We start from the raw sequence: 26,191 nt of genomic DNA, 5'->3' as shown, positions 1-26,191 counted from the left end.
AAAAAAGACGAACCTTTGTATTTATAATATTGTGCAGGATTAACTTAATGAAAAAATAAAATAAGATGACTTTGAAAATTATAAAAATAAATACCATCTAACAAGAATAAAGGAAAATTTATAAGTAAAAGTTAATCCAGTGATGAGCTTTGTAAGTATTAAACACTGTAGAAATATTAATTTTCAATACAAATCTTTTTAATTAAAAATTTATATCAACAATTCAACTTCAAAAAATTCAAGTAGATGTAATTGTTTAATTTTTTTATAATAAGAAGTAAATAGTATAAGAGTGTATTTTTTTAAGAAATCTCTTAAATAGTTGTTTTAAAAAATTCTTTAAAATAGTTAACACATAGTGTGCATTTGACAATGTCATTTTATGTTACACAGTAACTATTGTTATAAAATTTAAAGAAATTTATTTGAAAACTAGTTATTCAATCTACAGAAAACTAAAAAAGTATTTAGTACTACAGCAATATATTAAAAGTATAGAATCAATGAATTTAAATTATATTATTTTCAATAGTACGATAAAATTTAAATATTTTTTTAAGTTAAAATATAAAATTATTTATTTGAACTTTGAAAAAAGTAATATTATGCATATATTTTTTTTAGTACTATACAATTTTAGTTTATTATCCATATAATTAATCCAAGTAAATAATAAAATAACCACTGGTGTTATTAACTCAAATATTTTTTAATTATAAATTAATACTATTATACAATCCTTTGTTACATTTATAGTTTTAATATTTCAAATAACATTTTTACATTATTTCACCACAAAAATATAATTGACATATCTTTTATGGTGTACTTCATAAACTGCATTAAATGCAAACTAAATAATTTAAAGATAAATATAAATCACTTTTAGAAAATACAATTACGTTTGTGTCTTTTATATCCTTCTTTTTCTAGTTACAATGTATTCAAATAAAACGTTTTGTTGTTAGTTTTACTTAAAATAACTGTATATAAAAATAAATGATAGAGTAACAATCAAATTTGCGTAACAGAGATGTTATTATAGAGTAATCAACGCACATACTTAAAAATATAAAGTAATGTACTGTAGAGATCCAGTAAATTGGAGTAAAACACATTTTAAAAACCATCCAACGTGGTGGTTTTTGAGCCTCCACAGTATTTTAAAAAAGCAATTCATCATCAAGACAAATGCGTTTGAAGTATTATCAATAAAAATTTCGCATATATTTGTCTAGTGTTCAATATACAGTAAAAACTAAAAATGTCTTAAAAAATTTAAAGTTCTAATAAAGTTGGGAAAATATTGAATTTAATTGTTCTAGAACAGTACGAAATTTTAAGTTACAAGATTATATCATTAGATGAAATCTTAAGCAGTATATTATTATCGAGTAAAACTGTATTAATTTTAATAGGGTTTAAAATTATTTTTTAATTTGTTTACTTAGAATATAGTTGATTTTATATTTAAAATAGTTACCAAAAATTCCATTAAACTTTATTTTTTAATTATACATTAAAAAGAAAGATGTAAAGTAGGTATAATTATTATTATATTTTTTACAAACTATGTTCATAATGATTCCTTAACTTTTTCTCTTTTATATTTCAAAGAAAACTCATTTTTAAGTTTTTAAGATTGAATAAAACAAAATTTATGGTTCAATGATGATAACATTATTATTAAGGCGCATAAAAGAAACAAATTTGGTCTTAAAATTTTTCACATATGATTCAATACAAAAATATTAAAGTTATAATTAAGTTCAATATTAATACAAATTTTTAACTTTAAAATATTGTTTGTACAACTTTAAAAACAAACAATTTATGATTTCTAATAGACACAAGATAATAAACACATAAGAATAATAGTTTATTATTTATGTAAAAATATATACTATTATGTATAAATATGTATATTAAATTATTTACTTTAGAGAAAATTATGAATGCACATGTGAATAACAAACAATACTATCCTTATAATTATTCATATTCTTACTACGTGCATATTGTTAATTTAAAAATTAGTAATATCTAAAATTTTGAATGCAATGTTCCTATGACAATTAATGTCTCCTAATGGGAATTAAAAAATGTTGATTCAAAGCTCAATAATTGAAACTACCGAGTTGTTTCAATTGTGACTATTATTAAAAAAATACACAATTATTTCATTTTAAATTTAAGTTTATTTAATTAATTTTCTATAATTCAAAATAAAAAAATCAAATTTCATACGTGTAAATATGTTTGAATTCGAATAAATTTCAAGAAATTATAATAGTGTAACGTTATGCAATATAGTAAATGATTAGATATCAGGTTCGATACCATTACACTGTGTTATGTAGATTCTCCCGTCCTTTATGACATAAGCACAACTTTTCAGAAAGAACGTTAAAGATAAAAAAAAAAATTTAGTCAATTATTAATTAAAATAATGAAATAGTTGAATATTAGAAAAATTATTTTTATTTTTTAATAAAATATAATAATATACGTATATTTACGTACTTATATTTATACAATACACTTATTGAGTACATTGTTTTAAAAGCCCAATAATTTTTTTTTTTATTTAAATAAATTTTAGAATTCAGATTAATTCATTTTAGCTTCGATGCAATGCCAAGAAGGTATTAATTTTACTATGAGGTTTTTTTTTGACTTAGCAACTTTTTCTCAGATCTCATCGAACTGATTTCTTTCAACGATACGTCAAAAGATTACAAATCGTATCTAGCTGAAGACATTGCCCTTAAAAATTTAAAAAAATTTCCCTCGTTCCCTGTAAATGGAGAAAATTCTCTAATAAGTTACAATTTTTAAAATCGGTAAATTTTGACATTTTTTTCTCTTAAAACTGCCAAAACTTTTTAAAAATGAAAGTACCATAATAATTTTTTTGTAAATAGAAACGTTAGATATTTTCCTTTTATTAATATCATTTTTTTGAAATTCTGACATGTTACTACCCCCATCCCTGTGGGTATATTCAAAATATAAACTTTTTTACAAATGTCAACTTTTTCAACTTAACTTTTGAAAATGTTCCGAAATACTGCGTCCTTTAAATATATGTTAAATTAAGGCTTATGTTATGTTTTACGTATAAATTAAAAAAAAAATTGTCCCGACGATTTATCTTTTATGTGCAAAGTGACTGCCAAGTTAAAAATATGCTATTATTGTGTTAAAATTTTCAACTCTATATTGCTCTAACTTTTTGAAAAATGAATAGATCAACACAAACTTTAATTTTTGAATACTTTATATACACTTCTTTCATCCGACATACTTTTTTTTTTAATCGGACAGTTTCTCCTTACACAAGGGATGTTCAAAACTTGAAAATACGAATAAAAAGTAGAACTTTTTCAACTTAATTTTTGAAAATGTTTAGGTTATACTGCGTCTTTTAAATATATGTTAAATTAAAGCTTATGTTACGTACTATAAGTCAAAAAAAAATTTTCCCGAAGACTTAACTTCTATGTGCAAATGGCAGTCGAAATTGAATAAAAAATAAGAGTTAATTTTGTTTTTGGAAAAATCCACAAATTTCTTAAAATTAAATACTATCTATAGATTTGTATCTAAGCGTTTCTTATTATAGCGATTTTAATTACTGACAGATATCATCTATAATTTTCCCAACTATGCTACGAGCCCACTGTGATAACGTTTTTTCATCATTGACTTTATATTTACACACTTGGTAACAAGACCGACAATTTTATTATACATATTTTTGAATTGATATTTATAAATAAAGTTGATTAATTTAATTAACCTGCGTCAATGCATAATTCTCCGAGATATGTGACTTTTATTAATTAAAATTAGAACATTAAATGGACAATTAAATGTTATAAAATTTAGCATATTACAATAATTATCATCTATTTTATTATACATGTATGTATTTGTTATGACTAAAATAAATTGCAGGTATAATAAATATTAATATTTAGAAGTCAACAATAGGAATATTCCATTAAAAAAATATTTTTTTCTTAAAATTATAATTTAATAATATTTTTGCTATACTATTTTCTATCTAAGTAAAAATAAATTCAATTTATTGGAAGTATACTGAATATATGTATTTGCGATCAAATGTAATTTTGATAATTTATATTAAACGTATTAAATCAACGTGCACAGTTTTTAAGTTTTCGATTAATGAACTATGCTCTTTTTTTAAACGATGTCTTATGAGATAAATACTATTTTATGGACAAAATATATTTTGAAGGAGTTAATTGATAATTCAAAGAATACAAAAAAAAAAACTTTATCTATTATATCATCAAACTAATATCCTTGTTTGAAGGCTAGTTTTTAACAATTGATTTTAATTAAACAAAACCCCTATGATTGGACTAATTAATTAGCAAATAGACTCCGGCAGACGTCTTGGATAATTACTAATAATTTACAATGAAATCGTCTAAATGGCAAATTTAAACTTATCCCACTAATATTTGAACAAATTTTAAGTCCCCCACCCTACTATATGTTTCGTACATTTTTATAGTATAAAATGAATAAAATGATCTATTTAATTACTTACAATAATCTTAAACAATATATGAATATAATTAAAAATTATTTTACTAAAATTAAATTTAAAAGTAAAACATTTTATTTAAAATTTGATTGACCAATAAATTATATCACAAATGAAAAACTTAAAAATCCTACCTATTAACTACTAATTTATCAAGTTTAATATCTATTGCAAATAATTGATATTTCATCTAGAAATAAATCAAAACTCTCATTCGACAATTAATATTAAGTGTATTATTAATTAATTTTAGTTATTATTAGTATTTACATATTTTCTTGTTAGTTAACTTTAAGTTAGAGTTGACAGGGAAATCTATATAATGCAGTACAACAAAATCGATGCGGTATTTATGCACAACTGATCTTAACTAATTTAGATAGTTTTAAACTTACTTACGAATTAAAACTTTATATTATGAACAATGACTGATTAAATTAATAGAAATATCACAATTTTTTAATTTGAAAACCACTATGTCTATTTATTATTAAATGGCTTATAAATAATTACATTTTTATTTTCTTACACTTATTGATAAATATTTAAATTTAACTAATTTTTATAGAAAAATTAAGAATTTAAATAATATTCAAAAGAAACTGATATAGATAAAAAGTAATACATTTCTTGTGTGCCCTAATTTTTTATCAAAACTAACACTTCTATTAGAATAATGAACAAAAATAATCGGATGGATCATTCCATCTATTTACAACTTTTACGTAACTCGAATTAATTTATTTCTTTTTGAGCTTATTCCGAGTGTCAGCTATAATTCATTGAAATAAACTACGAAATGTCACTGATTGTTGTAGTGATTTGAGAAAGAGTGTCTGACTTCTTTGATAATTTGAACAATTAGTTTAATTGTTGATTTAAGTTGCTATTTGTCTGTAACTACTTCCGAAATTCTAAAATGAATCATCAATTTAATTCATGAATATTCCCACAAAATTTGGAATATTATAGACTGTTAGTAGAACACACAAATAGAGTTAAAAAATCAATAAATTACAAAGTAAAATTATTTACTTTTGTAGTTGAATACTTTTATCATAATAAATCTAATTTGACAATAAATACTTTAAAAGTGAATCATTTTTTGGTTTGTATGGATAAAGCTGGTTAAGCTACTTTTTATTTTATTAAAGGATATTTTTTCAATTTTTGAGGGTAATATCTTCAATTAAATACGAATTGTAATCATTTGACGTATAGTTGAAAAAAGTAAGTTAAGGGGAGGTTGGAAAAATAAATCGCAGCCACAAAAAAAAAACACATAGTAAAATAATACTATCATGACTAAGAAATATCTTCTCACGATGGGAAACTAGAGTGATGGGATCCTTAATACTTATTGAAGTTATTGAATCGCAATGAGAAAAAAATCAAATGATTTAAAAATTTTTCCTAACTAAAAAAAATGCAAAATATCAATTGCCACAGGCGGATTTGAATCTCGTACCCTAAGCGTACAAGGCACAAGTGTTACCAATTCGGCAATTGTTGTACGCTTTTGTCTATTGATAAAATTGGCAATTTAAGCTAATTCAAATTTAAAAGCTACTTTTTCAACTTTAAAAAAGCAAAAAAAATTAAATAAGTTTAACTTCTTATGTCTTATGAACTTTATTCTATGTAAATTGGACTATATAATATTCATGAAAGTCAATGTATTCTCCTTGTAAGATAAAATACAAAACCCTAAATTTGAACACAAAAATAACATATTTTTGAATACTGTAGCTTTTTTCACCAAAAAGAAAATATATATTTCGAATTTAATTTTTTTCATTATAAAGTATATTACATAAGCTTTAACTTAAAACTAAAAATAAGTGTCAATATTTCCGGAACATTTTCAAAAATAAAATTGAAGAAGCTTAACTTGTATGCAAAAATTGCTTTTTTGAATCTCCCCTGTGGGCATCGTTAGAATCATATTTTCAAAAAAATTATATCAAATGAAAGAAAAATATCTAAAATTTCAATAAAAAAATTAATTATTTTAATTTGTTCATTTTTCAAAAAGTACAAAAAACATCTTCATTCTTGTGCATTTATAAGGCTTCTTAATTTTTTGCTTTTATATGGCTTCTTAATTTTTGTGCATTTGTTTGGCTTCTTAACTTTTGTGCATTTGTATGGCTTCTTAATTTTTTTGCTTTTATATGGCTTCCTAATTTTTGTGCATTTGTATGGCTTCTTAATTTTTTGCTTTTATATGGCTTCTTAATTTTTGTGCATTTATATGGCTTCTTAATTTTTTTGCATTTGTATGGCTTCTTAATTTTTTGTTTTTATATGGCTTCTTAATTTTTGTGCATTTATATGGCTTCCTAATTTTTTGTTTTTATATGGCTTCTTAATTTTTGTGCATTTATATGGCTTCCTAATTTTTGTGCATTTGTATGGCTTCTTAATTTTTGCTTTTATATGGCTTCTTAATTTTTATGCATTTATATGGCTTCTTAATTTTTTATGCATTTATATGGCTTCTTTATTTTTATGGCTTCTTAACTTTTGTGCATTTATATGGCTTCTTAACTTTTGTGCATTTATATGGCTTCTTAACTTTTGTGCTTTTATTTGGATTCTTATTTAAAAATCAAGAAACCGTAGAAATGCAAAAAGAAAAAAACACTTTGGAGCCATAAGCATATGTCATAAATATATTTAATACTTAAAATGTAAATGTATTATATATATTTTTAAGACATATTTTTAGTTATACTTTCGATTTTTATGGTGTTAAAAAAATTGTCATATAATGCATTAATTAATACTTAAGGTGTGAGTTTTACGCTAAAAGAAAAAAAAAGATGTTAAGTTTTATTTTAGATTCAAATAAGATTAATTTTGTTTAAATAAATTATATAGTTTAGATATTTGCTTTACTTTACTTTACTCAGGCAAAGTAAAAAATATGTATATATTTTAGTTCCTTTAAATATATGATTCATTTTACGAGCAGAATTAAACTTGAGATAATTTTACAATATTATTGCTTATTAAATTAGTTTGGTATCGATCCTTTAGAATTTTTTATTTTGTATGATCTTAACTGTTAAAATTGTAAAATTCGTATAATAAATTATCCAGTTGGCCTAGGTTAAATCTGAAGTTTTATAAATTCATATACACTTATCATAAAATTTAATCTAAATTTTACCTTAAGTATTAATTGACTACTTTTAAATATTATCGTATTAGTCTAAAATTTTACAATAATCTTTTTATAAGTGTTTTTATAAAAGAAAACTGATGGACCTCAGATAAATTAGTAAAATAGTTGATATGTATAAAAAATATAATTAATTCTACTCAACTATGGAAAATTTGCTATTATATGTTTAATAATTAAAACAGAGAAATTAATTTATTCCAAAATATATATTGACTCACCTTCACTTATATAGTATTCATAGAGAGAAATTAAAATAACATATTATGTAATTTTCCAAAAACAAACGAATAACGTTATAAATTATGAAAATGATAAATCTATTTTTATTAATTTTTTATTTGATGTATAGTTTTACTTTTCTCTACTTTGTCATTGTATTGAAGGATATCTTTACAAAATATCTCAGTAGGCATCAATAATAACTTGATTGTGAAATTTTTAATTACTTATTAATTAATTATAAGTAGTGTTAAACAATGTTATTATCATAAAGACAATGTGTTGAACTATCATAAAATACTATGATTATTGAAAATTAATTATCATGGATTGATCAAAATTTCAAGTTTTGCCAACTATTAAGAGAAACATCACTAAAATAAAAATTTAATTATAAATGCGTAGTAAAAACTGAAAAAAATTAGCTCTGTTGCAAATTATCTATAATGGTTATAAATTATGTTTTGATAATATCTACTTAAAATTGTACTATTTATCAATATATCTTAGTGATAGATATTCTCCGATAGCCGATGTTCTTCATAATTTCCTTATTTAGTATTGTAAATTTCAAATTACGAAAAATTTTAAAAAATGTATTATTTTCATACAAAATATGCCAGATAATTAAACTATGCCTAATTAAATATGTACCGAATTTAAGCTAAGATAAAAGAAAATTGATCAGGAATAATATACTTTATAATATTTTGGACACTACTATTAATTCATGATTCTTGAAACGGAAGAATTTCAATTTTTCATCTGTAATACGTACATTTTGTACAATTATTACCAAAGTTTATTTTAACAAATATATTTATATATGTCATTATCATGACTATAGTTATAATATTATTGTATATTTCATAAAAAATATATATCTGAACTTATATATAAAAGATAAATTGTCAAAATAAATTTTTAATTTTTTTAAATTTAGAACATAAAGAGAACAAAGATTATATATATGTTTTAGATTATAAATTATATGTATAAAAATTTCATGACCATGCTAATAAAGATCTCTCAAAAACATTATTTTATTTTCATATTCCTAACTACCCTAACCTTTCAGTTTAAGTGTAAACTTTCGATTTTAACTCTTTTTTGATTTATACAATGCTCACGCCTGGGCTAATAACGTTTATTCTAAAATATCCCCAGTTCATGTTAATTTAAGATGATTTTAATAATGTTCAAACTTAAAAATAAGTCAAATATAAAAAAATCTTGCAAATTCTCGTACAAAAAAAGGGATCATTCAATTAAAAAATAAAAATCCCATTTTGGATAATAACAATAAAATATTGAAATTTTAGTGTACATCTTATTTTATAATTATAATTATATTTAGAAAATTCCAAGATTTAGTTTTTTTTTATTCTCAATAAATATATAATATGATAATAATATAAATATGATATATCATAAAAAAAACCGCTTTCAAATTTGCATACATTTATTTTCCTAATAATAAATATTTTGAAGAACTGGTAATTATTATTAATATCGACTTTTTTCTTCTTAATAAAAATATTTTAAATGATCTCTCTTATTAAGTTATATAATAATCTATTAAATTAACAAAATTGTTAAGATTTTTTTCACGAAACTTACAATTAAGATAGTCTTTATCACAATTTTGTAGTTTATTAAGGGTGATTATTGTGCCCTCTCTAATGAGATGGTTTCTTAACCTGATATAATTTAGGTAGTAAGACCGTCAACAGAGAGAGAAATGATGATTCCAGTTATAGAACTAAAAATATGATATAGTTTTTTTATATCTTATAAATGTATTATAATTTATTTAAGATACAAGTTATAATTGTTTTATATATGTATGTGTTTTTTCAGTATGTTAAAAAGATATAATTAACTACATTTTGATTTATTAGTGAAACATGTTTAAAATAAAAAAAAAAATGTATTAATTGCTTATTAAAAATAACTAATTCCACTGACTAATTGCATTAATTTGAGTTTACTTGACTTTAAAAAAATAACTCTCAGGAAAACTGTTGATAAAAAAAAACAAAATATTTGAATCTAAAAGTAATCAAGTTGAAAATTTAATTTCAGAAAGGAAAACTTCTATATTTAAAACCTTTCAGGTTTAAATGAAATTGAACACCAATATAGAAACAAAGATTCATTTATCAATTACACTAAATGTCTGCGAAGTTCCATAATATCTTCCTAATGTGCGTCTACCAAAATGTTTAAAATATCCAAAATGACGTATTCTGTATACACCTGGTTTTGTATTTTTTGGTATTGTCCATTTAATTTCAGCCTCACTTGTTAACCAAAAGAATGATTTTTTTCTCCAAATAAACCTAGTGATTAAATATGATATAAAAACAATGAATTTTGAATTGATATATTGAATTTTGTTTTTTAATTAAATTAATTAATTGTAATTAAAATGTTGAAATTTTAATAATTTTAAATTGAAAAATGAGAAAAAATAGTTTTACATTTAAATATTAAATTAATCATTATTATTGCTAAATTTCTTTATTACATAACTTTTTGTCAAATTTAATTTTAAATGGATGATATGAAGCGATAATAAATTATTTTTGATAATACACGTTATAAAAATAATAATCGGTGTAGATAAATGTTAAAAAACTCACTCTGTTTCCCAATTAGCATCTGTCGCAATTATTTTCCACATTGAATCTGATTCTAATCGCTCAATAGTCAAAAAGGTCATTTCCAACATTGGATTGTTTCTAGGGTTACCAGCAACCTATATTTTTAAGCATGTATATTCATAAGTATAACAGCATAAGATATTATTTAAATATATTTCATAAAGTTGTAATAATATATTATTACGAAAAAAAAAATTAACATACATTCACAGTAATATATAGTTGAAAAAAATCTAAAATACAGGGTGGCCCACCACTCACTGACAACTTAAATAACTTTTGATCCAGTTAATATTTTTAGTTGATTTTTTTTTTAAATAATATTTATACGTTAGGTCTATAGCTATATCTCAATAATTAATTTTTTTACATTTTATTAAAAATATTAATTATTTTAAAATTTTAAATAAAATGTAAAAAAAAAATCTAAGATAGCTATTTTGTAGAGTAGAATTTAAGAAAAATTTTAGTAAAAAAATATCTTATTAATATTCAGTAGTAAATATTCTGTAGCGTTTTGAAGTTTGTAAAAATTTGAATTTTCATGTACTATTTTACGGTTATAAACATTGAAATACGTATTGAGAAAAGGACAGAAGAAAACGATATCTTTTCAATATACTTTTGAATGAGAGTGATAAGTAATAATTGCCTTATCTAATTTCTTATCATGGTATTAATGCCATGTTTGTAATGTATACACACTATCATCATATGTATACACAGTAATCATGAAAAGATAGCGTTTTCTTCTGTCCTTTTCTCAATACGTATTTCAATGTTTATAACCGTAAAATAGTACATGAAAATTCAAATTTTTACAAACTTCAAAACGCTACAGAATATTTACTACTGAATATTAATAAGATATTTTTTTACTAAAATTTTTCTTAAATTCTACTCTACAAAATAGCTATCTTAGATTTTTTTTTTACATTTTATTTAAAATTTAAAAATAATTAATATTTTTAATAAAATGTAAAAAAATTAATTATTGAGATATAGCTATAGACCTAACGTATAACTATTATTTAAAAAAAAAATCAACTAAAAATATTAACTGGATCAAAAGTTATTTAAGTTGTCAGTGAGTGGTGGGCCACCCTGTATAATACGCTTCATAAATTCTTTGTAGAAAATAATTAATTATAAAGTATAAAAAGTATTGAAAATAGTATAACTAGTGGTGTATTTTTTGCAGGGTCTTAGGTCAACTTAAAAAAAAAAAACCTAAAAACTTAATTTAGAAATGTACTGTAAACCATATTAGAAACCTAAACTTTTTTGAAGAGGCTTACAATTTTAAATTATTTTAACGACTTTTTAAAATAATAATAAAATATATAACAATCAATTAGAAAATATCATGGTTTTCAATAACTCTACAATGAACTAAGATCAAAAAAATTCAGTAATTAATGTTTTTATGTATAAAATTTAAAATAAAATCCTAGTTACCATGCATTTTTGAATAAATTGTTGTTAAAAAATATCAAGTTTCTTATAATTCATTTATTATTTAATTACTAAATAAAAATTAAATTACTAATCAAAGAACATCTTATAAAATATATAATGAATTAATTAACACATATGTTGTAGCTAAATAATAACACGTCTTTTTTTTTATTTCAACAATAATTTTGTCACTAAATTACTCACAAATTTGGCTATTACAGTATCGCCCCAAGTAGCAATAGATGTTGGTTGTAGTGTACAATCACCAAAACTATGTCCAGATAATGGAATATCATATAAAACTGGTCTTATTAATGACAACGTTTTTGACGTAAAATTTGGTATTTCAGGCCCACGATCTAATGTAATATTTTTTGAAATTGCATAGGCAAGTTTTGCGTACTGCTTCAAATAAATGGGCAGTGTATAAGGACCATATAATGTGGATGCTCCTTCATACCGTTGTAACTATTTTTACAAAGATTTGTATTATTTTTAAACACAGCTTTTATTTTATTTTTTTATTGTGTAAAATTGTATGTATTTTTGTTATATTAATAAGGAGAATATTTATTTAAATATTAAGTCAAAATAAAATATATTTATTATTTAGATATTATTTACACTAAACTAATTATAATTGTCATAAAAAATTTTAAAGGAATGTGTCCGCATTATGTTTTTTATTATACCTCGTATTCTTCTGGAGTAGTAATATAATCACTATAGGTATTACATAGACCAGCTATAACTGGTATACACAATACACGTCCATTACACATCTCTTTAGCAACCACTTTCCTTAGTCGTCTTCCAGACATAGTTGTGAATTCACCAGGAACGCAAATTATAATCAATGGTCCAATCATGGCCAATTGAGTTGATACTATATTTGGAGACCATGGGTTGGGGTAATTAAACTAAAACATCAACATTGCAGTAAGATATACTAAAAATGTTTGTAGTATTTATAAATTTTCTTCGTTTGATAATTTTCGGATTTACCTCTCCCGTTGATAACAATATTGATTTTTTAGTATGGCACTGGATTTGTTCTTTACTTGGATTAGGTATTACATTAGTGACTAAATTCCAAAGCGGGTTGTTTGAACTATTTGAACCAGCATCAAAAGAAAACAATCCTGGTCCATCAGTTGTACCTGCCGAAAATGTATGACCTAAAGCTGGTTTACAACCTCTACCTTGTATGAGTTCTCCTGTATTCAGGTCAGTATACTCAACTTCTTCTTTTGTCATATCAACGTATTGATGAATTGATTTAATTGGTCCCGTTATTTCAATCTCAGGTTTGTTTTTCATCAATTCCTAATAGCATCAAATGATATTATTTCTTACCAAATACATACGTAAAAAATCATATTATTCGTCACGATACTTACAAAAGCTTTTTCAAATAAACGTTCAGCTATAATTTTAGTACTTTCTTTCATATCTTTACCAGGTCCCGATGCAACACATTGTTCGTCTGACTCACAAGATGGCCCAGGTATATCACAAGGATTTCCAGTTATTTGACATCTAGGACCTTTTATATTGGGCGAAGAATCGCCTTCATTTGCTGAAGCAAAAGCAGCAACAAAGTGACCCTGAATGTATTTTATACTAATAATTAATAGTACAAATAATTATTTCCTATTTATTAAATGTTAATTACTTTTCCTATTAAATTATCTGGATTCATTTTCTGCTCAAACATCACAGAAGCGTACCCTAGATTATCCGATGATACTAATTTGTTCGTGTTATTCATGCTAGTGGCATGTACAGCATACCAATTAATAACTCCCATAGGTGTGCCGAACTCATTTTCAAATTTAACTTGTACCATAGTCTTATCAACATCATACTCATACCTGAAACAGTGTGTGTCACTCTGAGTAATTCATTCTTGGATTTAATCTTGTCATATAAAGAAAATAAAATTATTGAATAACATAATTACACACTCTGCACGTTCGTTTTCTGGATTTAATAAATATGATTGTGGACTTCTATTAATTGATACACCAAGAAGTTCACCTCTACTTAAAAACATTCGACCGTATTCCATTTTATCATGAGCCCTCATAATACTCTATAACAAAATAAATAAATTAACCAATGGAAATATATATTTATTGATATTTTCATTATTACCAAAGCAACGCCTTTTACTAATGATAAAAATGTAATTGGTACGTAACCAAAAGTGCTGAGATCAAAAAGTGTGTACAACATATGACCACCTGGTGTTGAATGTGTATGTGTAGACGAAATCATTAAATTGTCTTCATCATACAAAACCGGTAACTTTCCTTTAAGTTTCTTTAATACCTAAAAAATAATTGACCTAAAAAATTATTTAAAACTATTTAATAAGAATATTTTATTATTATTTATACCTCCATTTTAACATTGTCACCAACCATTGATGTATCCACACTGACAAAAGCAATTCTAGAAATTCCATCTTCAATCACAAAAGCCCTAGAAAACTGTCGTAGATGTATTCCCATTCCTATCTCATCTAATTTTCCATAACCCATCTACAAATTCTTAAATACTTATTCTAATCGAAGTATTTTAAATTATTCAGAAAGTTCAATAAGTTAATTACATTAAAGAATATTAATAATATACAAATAATATTTGTATACAATTAATGTCTTTCATTATAGAATAAAAGCTTTTGAATGTAATTTTTTGTTTTAGTCATTGTTGTTTGCTGTTTTATTTTAGTATTTAACTATAACATATTTAAATATTGGTTATAAAGTATGATTTATAATTATTAATGCATAAAAATATAACTTAATTTTATGTTACAAATACGTACAAATGTGACGTCGGTAGGTGGTCCAGTAATATCAGCAATGCCGACTCCAATTCTATATAAAGGTTGAACCGCTGCAATGCAGAACAGTAATAAAACTAACAATCTTAATCCTGAAATAAATTAAAACCTTACCAACATTTACGATGTATATTATAAATAAAATTTCATGAAAAACAGAAAATCAGTTTTTTTTTGTAAAAATTTAGTTTTTAAAATTCAAGATATTATAAATCAGATTATGTTATGTTTAATGTTATTAGACGTATAACCATAATTTGAGAACCATAATTATTTGAAAAACTTGTCCAAATTTATCAAAAAGAAACTTTTATTATAAAATACTTAAAATTTTAATTCGTAGATGTTGATTCGATAACAAGTTTATTGGAATATTTAACTTTAATACTATACAAGTGATTAATTAAATATGCCTCGTGCAATATCTTTAAAAGTATATAACAAATTACAATTTTGTCTTTTCAGAAAATTCCTATAATGTTCTATAATAACTAAAAAAACTTATCCTTTTTAAATAGTATGAAATTAGATTAACTTATATATGTTAAAATAGTTAAGTAAAAATATTAAATATTAAAATTGATATTATTTTAGAGGAAAGGACTGATTTTTTTTTTAAATTATAGAATGTAGGATACCATTAACTTTTAAAAAGAAAAAATTATTTCATTCCACATAGAAATTATCTGCCATATTATTTAGTGCAATTGTAGTTTTTTTTTTTAATTCAAACGTCAATTGAATGCATTGATATTATTGAGTTAGTTACTTTATTTTTTCTACGTTTACATAACAGGATAATATCGTCCATTATACAGAAATGAATTAAGATAAATCATCTCAAAAATTTAAATTTTCAGAATTAAAAATATCCATATTTCAAATCAAATTATGAGTCTGTACTTAATCTTTTCTAGATAATACATAATAATTGATTGTGTATTAATGTTTTATCGATACATTTAAAATCCTATATTAATTGCATTTTCGAATAAAAACAAGATTTAAAAATGATCAAAAAATACATTTTACTTGAATAAGAAAAATCTATGCCAACAAAACATTGCATTATGCTTTATTCTCCATTTATTATTTTAAAACCTCATCGATTTACAAATATAAATAAAATATTTGTATAGATTTAGTGAAAAAATTACAAAAAAAAACATTTAATTCAGTGATACTATTTATGAACAAAATAAAACACGAATATGATTTTATGCAGAAAGAAATTAATACTATGAATTATTCAACAAAAAAACTGATATTTCACTTCGTATTAAAATTGAATTACTTTTTTTATAAAATATTAAATTAGTTAACAGTATATTATGAAGTATTCTAATAAATTCAATAGCCTGAAGTTAACTATTTTATTTTAGCAATTTAAAATTATTTTATTATCAGTTTTTATTTTACATTATTATTTTCTATATGTATACAGCTTTAAATATGAACTTAAGTACTTAGAATACAATTTAACATTTTAATATAACAAAATTTTAGAATTGCCTTCATGATATGATATCTTATGTATATTATCCAGAAATTATAAAAATTATTTTTTATTTAGCACTTAAACACACTGTAAAAGCACTTACTCATTTTGTCAGGAGATAGTCTCAATATACTATTACGTTTCTTAGTTACATTATTACCATTATTTTTTATAGCACATTCACTAAAATATACATATACATACAGTTACATTTTGAAGTATTAAATTAACATGATACAATCTCTCTAGTTGAATGTTATGTGATCGCCGTCAACGGGTAGAATGACGATCAATGAATAGACCTTGTATATAGAGATTATAGATGCCCCTCTTAACAATAGAAAATTGCAATATCATACAAGATCCTAACCATGTCAATAATACAGCTATGTATTAAAGAAAGTAAAATTTTTTTTAAATCTTTGATAAATTCTTTTTAATTACCAATTGAAATTATCTTATTCTAAAATTAACAATTATTAAAATAAAAAAATTAATCATATAGATATTTTTCATTGAAATAAAATTAATTTTAATAAACAAATTTTTATTGCTAGTACAGTAATAAAAACTCATTATTTAACTTACATACTTTACTATAGAAAATACTATAGATTACAGTGATTAAAATCACATTATTATGAACATTTTCGATGTTTTGATAGACATTTTTTTGGATTGGCTAAATTTAATATCTTTAAAAAAAAACGTTTTTCACGTTTTTAATAAATTGCATAACTCATAAAAATAGATAACATTTCTAAAATACTTTTATAAAATAGAAAAACTTGATAAGAGTATAAATATAATATAAGTAACTTATCTAAGGTTCTTTTAGAAAAAAATGTATGTCTACATACATATTTTTTAATTAGATTTCACAACATAAATCTATAATAGAAAAACTTTATAAGAACCATTTAGTTAATTGAATTTTTTAAATAATTTTTCTTATTCGAGAAATTTAGTAGATTCCATAATTTTGTAATCTTTTGATATGTTGTAAAATAATATCGATTAATAAGATTAACCTAGTTTTTATAGTACTAAATTCAAATATAAATATGTTTATTGTTAATTTTAATTCTTTCTATAATTTTTATTTAAAATTAAAATAAATAAGATTGTGATTACATTTTTTTTCATCATAGGATTTACAAGATACTGGTAAGTCTTCTGTATTTATAGTATATGTATATTAATGATTTGTTCAATATTAACTATAATGGATTAATTTTTGTTTTGTTAATAACACATTATTTATTATAGATTATGCAAGTAGAAAATATATATATAGAGTGAATAATTAAGGATAAGACACCAATTTTCTATGAAACTATTGATAATTTAAAATTTTTATAAAGGAAAATATTGCCTCCAGTATTATGAAAATCAAATTAATGATAAATTAATATTTTAAATCCAAATCTTTAAACAATGTTAAAACGCAAACGGTTTATTGAACAAAGAAATTATTTGAACAAATCTGTTTGAAATTTTGACTTCTATCATACATTTAAAATAAGTTTAAGGGATTTCAACAATTAAAATTATATTTTAAATTTTTTACCATTGAATAACTGAATTTAATCACCTGTATAATTAATTTTCTTATATAATAAATGTTAATAAATCATGGTATGATAATTATATTTTAGAGCTTAATAAAGCACATCAAAATAACTGTAATCTTTATTATTTATTATATATTCTCATTAATTGTACTTCAATATTTTCAGGTACATAGGTAAAGTAGCAAAAATATATCAAGTATAGGGTATAAAGTGGAAGGGTCTAACAAAGTTAATTAAACATATAAAATAATTTACTTAAAAGGTTACGTAACAAAAGTTTACTTATAGCAGGTTATAATTCAGGAAAATCGAGCTATATGAAATGTAAGCCTCCAACCCTTTAACACGATAACAACAATAATATTTCACTAGTAAAATCAGTTTATTATTCTTTAAATTTAAATCCCTTAGTAATATACTTTTACAATAAACTAGATATAGTTCAGTCATTATTCATATGGTATTGGAGTTTAGGAATGTGCGTACGATTCACCTTATTTTACTTGAAACCACTAAAAATTCTTCATAAAAAAAATCACTTAAAATCACTTAAAAAGAAGCACTTTGAATGAGTACTATTTTTTTGTTTAATGATTGCAGTATTGTATAGTTTAAATAATAATACGTGTGAAAAATATTGTCAAAAATATTTTTTCTCGATATACAAAAATTTTAATTTAAATATAATCATTGTACAAGAAAAAAAAATAATTTGTTTTTAAATGGTACTTTGAAAAATGATAAATTAATTAGGTAATAATATTGGTATTAGTCGATAGACAATTTAAAAAATATTGAAAGTTCTTCATCAAATTAGAATTGTTACATTAATATTTGTACAATTATTCAACTCTATTAACAGATTTAGATTTATTTAAATTTAATTAATTAAATTTTTATGTATTTTATAATTACTATTATAATTACAATAAAAATATATAATTAGATTTATAAGAATCCCTGTTTGCTTAACAATTTTAGCTTACAGAAAAAATCATTTTATCATTGATAGACACTATAATGAGAAGGAGATGGCAAATGATGGAACACACGTTGTAGCATAGCAATGAATTGCATAGTTTAATAATTAGATGAATTATAGAAGAGACGAGAAAAAGAGGAAGTCCTAGAACGAAATACATTAGCCAAGTAAAACAAAATGCAGAGGTTCAAGAACATGTTAAATGACATAGAAAAACAGAGAAGGCATTTATTAAGAAAAATTTGTTAAAAACCAATCTTCGGATTGATCAACAAAAATTTAAATAATTCATTAATATAAATTTGTCATTACGTAATTTATTAATTTATTAACTTGCAATTTCTTTAAAAATGTATTTTTAATTTTTAATTATATAGTTTTAAAACAGTATAATTACACTTTTACTAAATACGGTATACAGAAAACTCTTGGATAATCATAGTAAAAAATAGAAATTTATACTCCATGGAATAGTTAATATTTCGCTTGTGCTTAACAAATCATTGTATATTACTCAATAACTATAATTTCGAGAGTAAAAATTTCATATTATTTGTATGAAAAACTAGTTTTTCAATGATACGAAAGTTAAAAACTAGTATTGACCTTGACACCAATCTATTTCATCTGTAGAATATTGCTTCAATGACTTTACTTAATCATCCAAAAGCACATAATAAAAGTTTGTCATTTCTAAAATATTAAGATTTCTCTTAATTTTACTAGAATAATTCAATCGAACATTTTGTCACGTTTCATAAAAAATTAATATAGTTATAGTTGAATATACAGGCTATATCAATCATATAATATCTTTTCACTTCAAAATGAAAAAATACAGTAATAAATTGTATTTAGTATAAATAAGACATTAGCGTTGCTAGAGGGGAAGATCGTGTGGACTGCAGTCTCTCCCGTATTTTCGATGGAAAATTTGAGGCGAAAAATTTGTTTTTTTGTACCTCAATAATACGCAATATTGTTTTGACATTTCAGTGTCATGACGTGTTAACGATTTTTTTCTTCGTGTTTTGCTTATTTGCGAACCGTCACGATTAATAAGATTAAAACAGTTGTAAATACGGTCGTTTGGTTAAACAGCTGTTTATATCTTAAATAAAAATTTGTATAGTAGTTATAATTCTAGATTTACTTTTTATCTATAAAAAATTGAGCCCATTATTTATAATAAAATTATTTTTATTTCTTGAGTATCCAGTGGATAATCCAAAACGATTCCACTCAGAGGAGCCTGATACAATTATGAATATGAGATCAAAATAAAAAAATGATAACCTTGATGAATTTATCAATAGTGGACAAAAATTCGTAAAAAATCAACAAATCAATATCAGCCTATTTAACTTATCAAAAACTTCATTAAATTACCTTTATATAAAAAATTCATCAGCCACCTCAAATGAAAAATATTTGTTACGCTACTTGTTAAACTAAACTCATTTATAAAATGAAATTAAAATAAAATTTAGTACCTCGATTCTTTTTTTTAAAATTGATGCGAAGCAAAGAAGATTTTAATTTTATGATATTGTGTGTTCTTTTATGTCTGTACATGAATATTCTCCGTTTGCACTAAACCATTTGTAATTTTTAATACGTCAAAAGAGTCTGATTTTCATTTAGTACCTATTATCACCAAAAACTGAAAAACCCTCAATTTTAGAGAAAAAAAAATATCTCAAAAATACACTACTGTAAAAACATCATTTTAAAACTAATATAACTTTTTTAAAACAATAATTCTTTTGAAATGTTGACAAAGTATATTAGAGACAATAAACTTTTTTTGGTAGACATTTAATCATAAAAAATTGAAAATTCCATGATAAATCATTGTAAGTATAAATAGTTACAATAAATAAATACATAAAGGGTTTGAAAGAGAATACCCACATATGTAAATTATTTTTCTTTACTGAATTTTTAAAAATTTTCCAAAAAATCTGACAACTTTAATCTATATAAATTTAAATCTCTTGAAGAGTACTATAATATTTAAAAAAAGTATCCCACAATTATTTTACTAGGAGAAATCGACCGTCAAAACAAAAAAAAATTGCTGTTTCGTAAAATACATCCAAATATATGACATAAAAAACATAAATGTATATATTGTCAAAAGGTTGGAGAAAAACACAGAGGTAAGAATATTTTATGGTTTTTTTATACTTCATGTTCCCGTAAGGTAGTAATTGATTGTAGCAAAAGAGTATAGACTTAACGATTACAGACATTGCCAAAGCTATTGTGTGGTAAAATAAATAATTTAATAAGTCTTTAGTATTTTAGTGAAATTTTAAAACATTGCTATTTTAAAATTACAACCATACAAATTATTGTTAAATTTAATAGAATCACATCGTGGAGTTTTTTATTATATTGATGTGAATACTTGTCAGTTGTCATCTATACTTGTTTCAGCTATGCAGTATCTTCATTGTGCCGCGACCACCCTCCCACTGTGTTGCTTTTTTTTTATATTTTCTTTATTTGTTGACAAAATTTTCAAGTAAATGTTCTCTCATAAGTGTATTAAAATCACTAGTTTTAAAAAGTAATTGAAGATTTTCTTCAAATCATGACAGAACTTATGACAACACCTTATTTCAAGATGAGCATCATTGTTATAAAATATATAGCATTGAATATCTAACAACACTGTCGTCGTAAACATTTTTTATTTGTTAAATTTTTTAATTAATAGAAGTATTAAATTATTTATTATATAATGTATCAAGTATTTTTTCATAAAACGTTAATTTATGAAATGTAGACTTGAGATTTTTTTCTACTTTAAGTTGTAATGTTAAATTAATTAGTAAAATTCAAAAATTCTAAGCTACATACAGTTATACTTTTGAAAACACTATAATAATGTTCAAATTATTTCAAATTAGAACCTTTATCGACCAAAGATGATAATTTTTATTTTTTATTCAAAGATTTATTTATTATTAAAAAATGAACATAACACAATCAAAAGTGAATTTACTTAACACGCTATAGTAACATTGAAGTGTTGAAATATTTAACTATGCATTATTTTTCAGTAACTCTAAATGCATCTGAGTTTCCATAATATTTTCCTAATTTATTTCCACTGTAATATTTAAAATATCCAAAATGTCGTATCCTGTAAATACCAGGTTTTGTATTTTTAGGTATATTCCATTTAATTTCAGCTACACTTGTTGCCCATATCCAAGACGTCGTTTCCCAAGTAAATCTAGTTATAAAATTTATTTAAAAACTTTTATAGTTTAAGCTTTTAATTTTTTTTTTAATATTTTTGATTATTGAAATATTAAAATGATTATTATTGAACTTTTTCCTTAATAATTAATTACGAGTAGGGATGGGTTGAATATTCGAAAATTATTCAGCTAATATCTCAGGAGTAATTTATATTAGGTTATTTACCGGCACTTAACTATTCGGTCAAATAAATTTAACTGAATATTCAAAAACAGAATACAATTTAAATTGATTTGGAGATTTTTTTTTTTTTAAAGCTTATAGCTTCTATACATTGTAATCTTTGTGTTGGAAATAATATCTACATTATTATTATTATTATACTCAAATAATATTTTACGTCCTCTTTAATCTATGTTTGTGTTAAAGAATATAGGATAACCTGCACAGTCCATTGAAACGGAATCAAATACCTACACTTACGCACCAAGGCATGACCCGTTCTTGTCTGAGCTAATTAAACCGTCTTTAAATAATTTGGAATAAGTATATCGAATACTTATATAAATCTAGTAAATATTTAATAATTATTATATTTTAATATATAGAAAAAAACTATTAAATAAATAAAATAGTAATTGTTAAATATTCTAAACGTAATAAAACCAATTATTCTGCATTGAATAATATCAAATAATACCAATATTAAAAATATTTGCTTTTTATGTATCAAAAAAAAAAAAATCGGTTATTGAGTTTTTCCAAGTTTACTAACTCTGCCCATCACTAATCTTGAGTTTATTAATGTATCGGTTAATAACTATTAACCAATACATTTTTAAATATTTTAAATAGAGCAATAAGATAATAGAAATATGATGAGTAAAAAGAGAAGTTAAAAAAAAATTACTCTGTTTCCCAATTTGCATCTGTAGCAACTATTTCCCACTTTGAATCTGATTCCAAACGCTCAATCGTTAAAAATGTCATTTCCAACATGGGATTATTTCTTGGATTACCGGCAACCTATAATTTAAAAAAATACATATTTATAAGTATAACTAACAGCATAAGAAATTATTTAAATACATATCATAAAATTATACAGTTGAGTAACACAAAACTGTTAAAAAAAATTATTAAAAATTACCCAAAATACTTAACAACCTAATATTGATAAAAAAGAATTATAGTTTTTAAACGCAATTATCGAAATTATTTTTGAAGATCTGTCATTAAAGGTAGAAGGTACCTTTCATGCATTTACTAACACTCATAGTTACTATACTCATTATGTTAAATGAAAACAAAAAACACAAAATTAGAAAAATGTATGTCGTTTACATAAACTACTATTGCCACTATTTTATTTATCAATATTTTGGGGTTAACTTATGTGAACGTATACATAACAATTTAACATCTTGTATCTCATTTTAGTCGTGATTTTTATTAAAATTAACGAATAAATTAAAATTAAACATTTTAATAAAAATTAGATTAACCAATTATTGACGCAATATAGAGTAAAAACAAAAATCATAAAAATTTTCATTATTGTTATAAAAATTAAAGCCTTTGAATTTAAAAAAAACTATATTTTTGTAATAAATTAAAAACAATTTTAATAAACTACTAAACATTAACGTTTTGAAATATTTATACTTTTTCTTTAAAAAGATACAAGTTGTTACTATTATAACTTTAATAACATTCTGTTATTTTATCTCAATAACAACATTGATGATAATTCATTATTACTCACGAATTTAGCTTTAACAGTGTCTCCCCAAGAAGCCAGATGTGGTGGTTGTAGTATACAATCGCCAAAACTATGTCCAGTTATTGGAGCGTCATACCAAATTCGCCCTATAAATGACATAGCCTTTGACGAAAAATCAGGTACTTCAGGTCCTCGTTTAAGTAAATTATTGTTCGACAATGCATTAGAAAGTTTAGCATATTGCTTTAGGTAAATAGGCAATGTATGTGGACCGTATATAGTAGATGCTCCTTCATACCGCTGTAACTTTAATGAATATACGTAAATCTTATTATACAATATTGTTTATCAAACAAAATTTGATTTATTATCAATTGCCCGTTAATAGTGATTTTTAAGAAAACGTATTCGTTTACTTATACTATTAAATTTACTCGATATTCTTCTGGAGTAGTAACATAATCACTGTAAGTGTTACAGAGACCAGCAATTACTGGAACACACAATCGGCTATTACACAACTCTTCGGTCACTACTTTCCTTAGTCGTCTTCCCGACATAGTTGTGAATTCGCCGGGAACGCAAATTATAATCAATTGTCCAATCATGGCCAACTGAGTTGATACTATGTTTGGAGACCACGGGGCGGGGTAATTAAACTGAAACGTAACAAAGTTATAAAATACATTATTATTAACTACTTTTTTTTCAATATTTTAGTAACTAACCTCCCCCGTTGATAACAATATAGATTTATTAGTATGACATTCAACTTGTTCTTTGCTAGGTTTAGGTATAACATTAGTCACTAAGTTCCAGAGAAAATTTTTTGTATTATTTGAACCAGCTTTAAAAGAAAACAATCCAGGCCCATCAGTTGTGCCAGATGAAAACGTATGGCCCAAAGCTGGTTTGCAACCTCTGCCTTGTATTAATTCTCCTGTATATGTGTCATTGTACTCAACTTTTTCCTTAGTCATGTTTATATACTGATGAATTGATTTGATTGGTCCCGTTATTTCAAACTCAGGTTTGTTTTTCATTAGCTCCTAATGTTAAATCATTCAGTAATTATTTATTTTCACTATAGTGAGAGACTGTAATTAAATATATCATGTCATTCAAGGGTGTACGCTGACACATACCGATATTATTCACATACAAATTATTGCACACATATACTAATGAATGCCAATAACTGTTTAGTGAATGTTGACATTAATTACAGGCACAAAATGATAATAATAAATACTGGATAGTAATATATCTGTACAAATTTTCTAATTTTCGAAGTAAAAATTTCAATTATATAAATTATATTCAAAATGTATTAAATTTAATATAATATATTTAAAATAATTTCAATTTTTCTAAACATTTTTCATAATTTTGCATAGTAATTATTAATACTTAATATCATTTAATCAGTTTTTATTCAATTTGCTATTTAAAAAATAATAATTACTTCTAATTAAAGAAGCGTTAGTTAATCAACCAATTTTATTAGGTAATATTAACCATTTTAAAAGCAATTTGTAAAACAATTTAATGCTAATTATAGTCCAACAAATACTTAAAAAAAAAGACTATTACAATTATAATAGGTTTTTTGTAATTTAAAATATCACAATATATTTTTTGTTGTAATAAATAATTTGTAAAAACAGTGATAAAATGAATAAAATAAAAATATGCGTACATATAAATACGACAATTTATTATATGACGACATCAGGTCATTTTAGCGCTAAATATATTTTATTGAAAGAGTAAAAAAAACAGTGTTTATTACGAGTACGCGCGGATGAAGTGGAACTTCTTTCAGAGCCATAAAATGGTAGAATATTAGGTTTACATTGGAATAAAATGAAAAAATACTCCTAAAAAATTTATTTTCAATTCAAATTAATTTAATGTATTATTAATTTTCTTATTCTATTGTGACACAGAATATAATGATAATAAGATGATTGAAATAACTATTGTAAGTTTTTGATTAGATGTTATGAAGATATCTTGTAAAAATTATAACTGTTGTAGTTTTTTAAATTTTTTCATGCACAATAAAAATGATTTTAACTTAAGTTGTTTAATGTATTTTAAATAATATTACTTTAATTTTCGAAAATATAATGATACATTTGCTAAAAGTAAATGTTAATAATATTCATTTTATTTACATTAATTAAATTTATTATATTACATTTATTTATATTATATATATATATA

The 26,191-nt window shown here is 23.1% G+C and overlaps 2 protein-coding genes and 1 long non-coding RNA gene across 6 annotated transcripts in view; 1 reads left to right on the top strand and 2 right to left on the bottom strand.

Annotated features, from left to right (window-relative positions):
- Positions 1–10,050: 10,050 nt before the first annotated feature.
- On the bottom strand, positions 10,051–16,765 carry LOC126900310 (neutral ceramidase-like). 3 transcript variants are annotated; one of them, XM_050675936.1, is made up of 12 exons: positions 16,571–16,765; positions 14,952–15,022; positions 14,518–14,661; positions 14,273–14,449; positions 14,083–14,210; positions 13,791–13,989; positions 13,516–13,722; positions 13,121–13,441; positions 12,808–13,035; positions 12,320–12,583; positions 10,637–10,752; positions 10,051–10,333 (listed from the first exon to the last, which is right to left on the bottom strand). In XM_050675936.1, exons 1-12 carry the CDS (start codon positions 16,572–16,574, stop codon positions 10,147–10,149), a joined length of 2,046 nt encoding a protein of 681 aa, XP_050531893.1. In that variant the 5' UTR covers positions 16,575–16,765; the 3' UTR covers positions 10,051–10,146. The 3 variants fall into 3 exon arrangements, with proteins under 3 accessions (XP_050531893.1, XP_050531891.1, XP_050531894.1); XM_050675934.1 differs by having other exon boundaries at positions 14,952–15,061; positions 16,571–16,764; XM_050675937.1 differs by lacking the exon at positions 16,571–16,765 and having other exon boundaries at positions 14,518–14,602; positions 14,952–15,027.
- Positions 16,766–17,484: 719 nt separating this feature from the next.
- LOC126900312 (uncharacterized) lies at positions 17,485–19,339 on the top strand. Of its 2 annotated transcripts, none has more exons than XR_007702828.1 (2): positions 17,485–17,634; positions 19,054–19,339. It is a non-coding gene; the product is annotated as an uncharacterized LOC126900312 (long non-coding RNA). The 2 variants fall into 2 exon arrangements; XR_007702829.1 differs by having other exon boundaries at positions 19,023–19,339.
- Positions 19,340–21,960: 2,621 nt separating this feature from the next.
- The window catches only part of LOC126900308 (neutral ceramidase-like), a 13,930-nt gene continuing 9,699 nt past the window's right edge, over positions 21,961–26,191 (bottom strand). Inside the window, exons 8-12 of the mRNA XM_050675931.1 lie at positions 24,691–25,011; positions 24,397–24,621; positions 24,005–24,268; positions 23,150–23,265; positions 21,961–22,270 (exon numbers count right to left, since the gene is read on the bottom strand). Coding sequence (XP_050531888.1) covers positions 22,084–22,270; positions 23,150–23,265; positions 24,005–24,268; positions 24,397–24,621; positions 24,691–25,011 — 1,113 coding nt within the window. The 3' untranslated portion in view covers positions 21,961–22,083. The remainder of the gene's footprint in view (positions 22,271–23,149; positions 23,266–24,004; positions 24,269–24,396; positions 24,622–24,690; positions 25,012–26,191) is intronic.

Source organism: Daktulosphaira vitifoliae, unplaced genomic scaffold (genome assembly GCF_025091365.1).
Source record: "Daktulosphaira vitifoliae isolate Bord-2020 unplaced genomic scaffold, ASM2509136v1 Scaffold_3, whole genome shotgun sequence".
In the NCBI taxonomy this organism is placed as follows: Eukaryota; Metazoa; Arthropoda; class Insecta; order Hemiptera; family Phylloxeridae; genus Daktulosphaira; species Daktulosphaira vitifoliae.
Note: the sequence above shows the minus strand (reverse complement) of the source record. Positions and strands in the feature narration are given on the sequence as shown.

Coding starts and splice junctions, on each gene's coding strand:
- LOC126900310 (XM_050675934.1), bottom strand. Junction 14,662..14,951: donor CACCTACCGACGTCACATTT/GTACGTATTTGT, acceptor AAGAATTTGTAG/ATGGGTTATGGAAAATTAGA. Junction 13,723..13,790: donor CAGATAATTTAATAGGAAAA/GTAATTAACATT, acceptor AAATACATTCAG/GGTCACTTTGTTGCTGCTTT.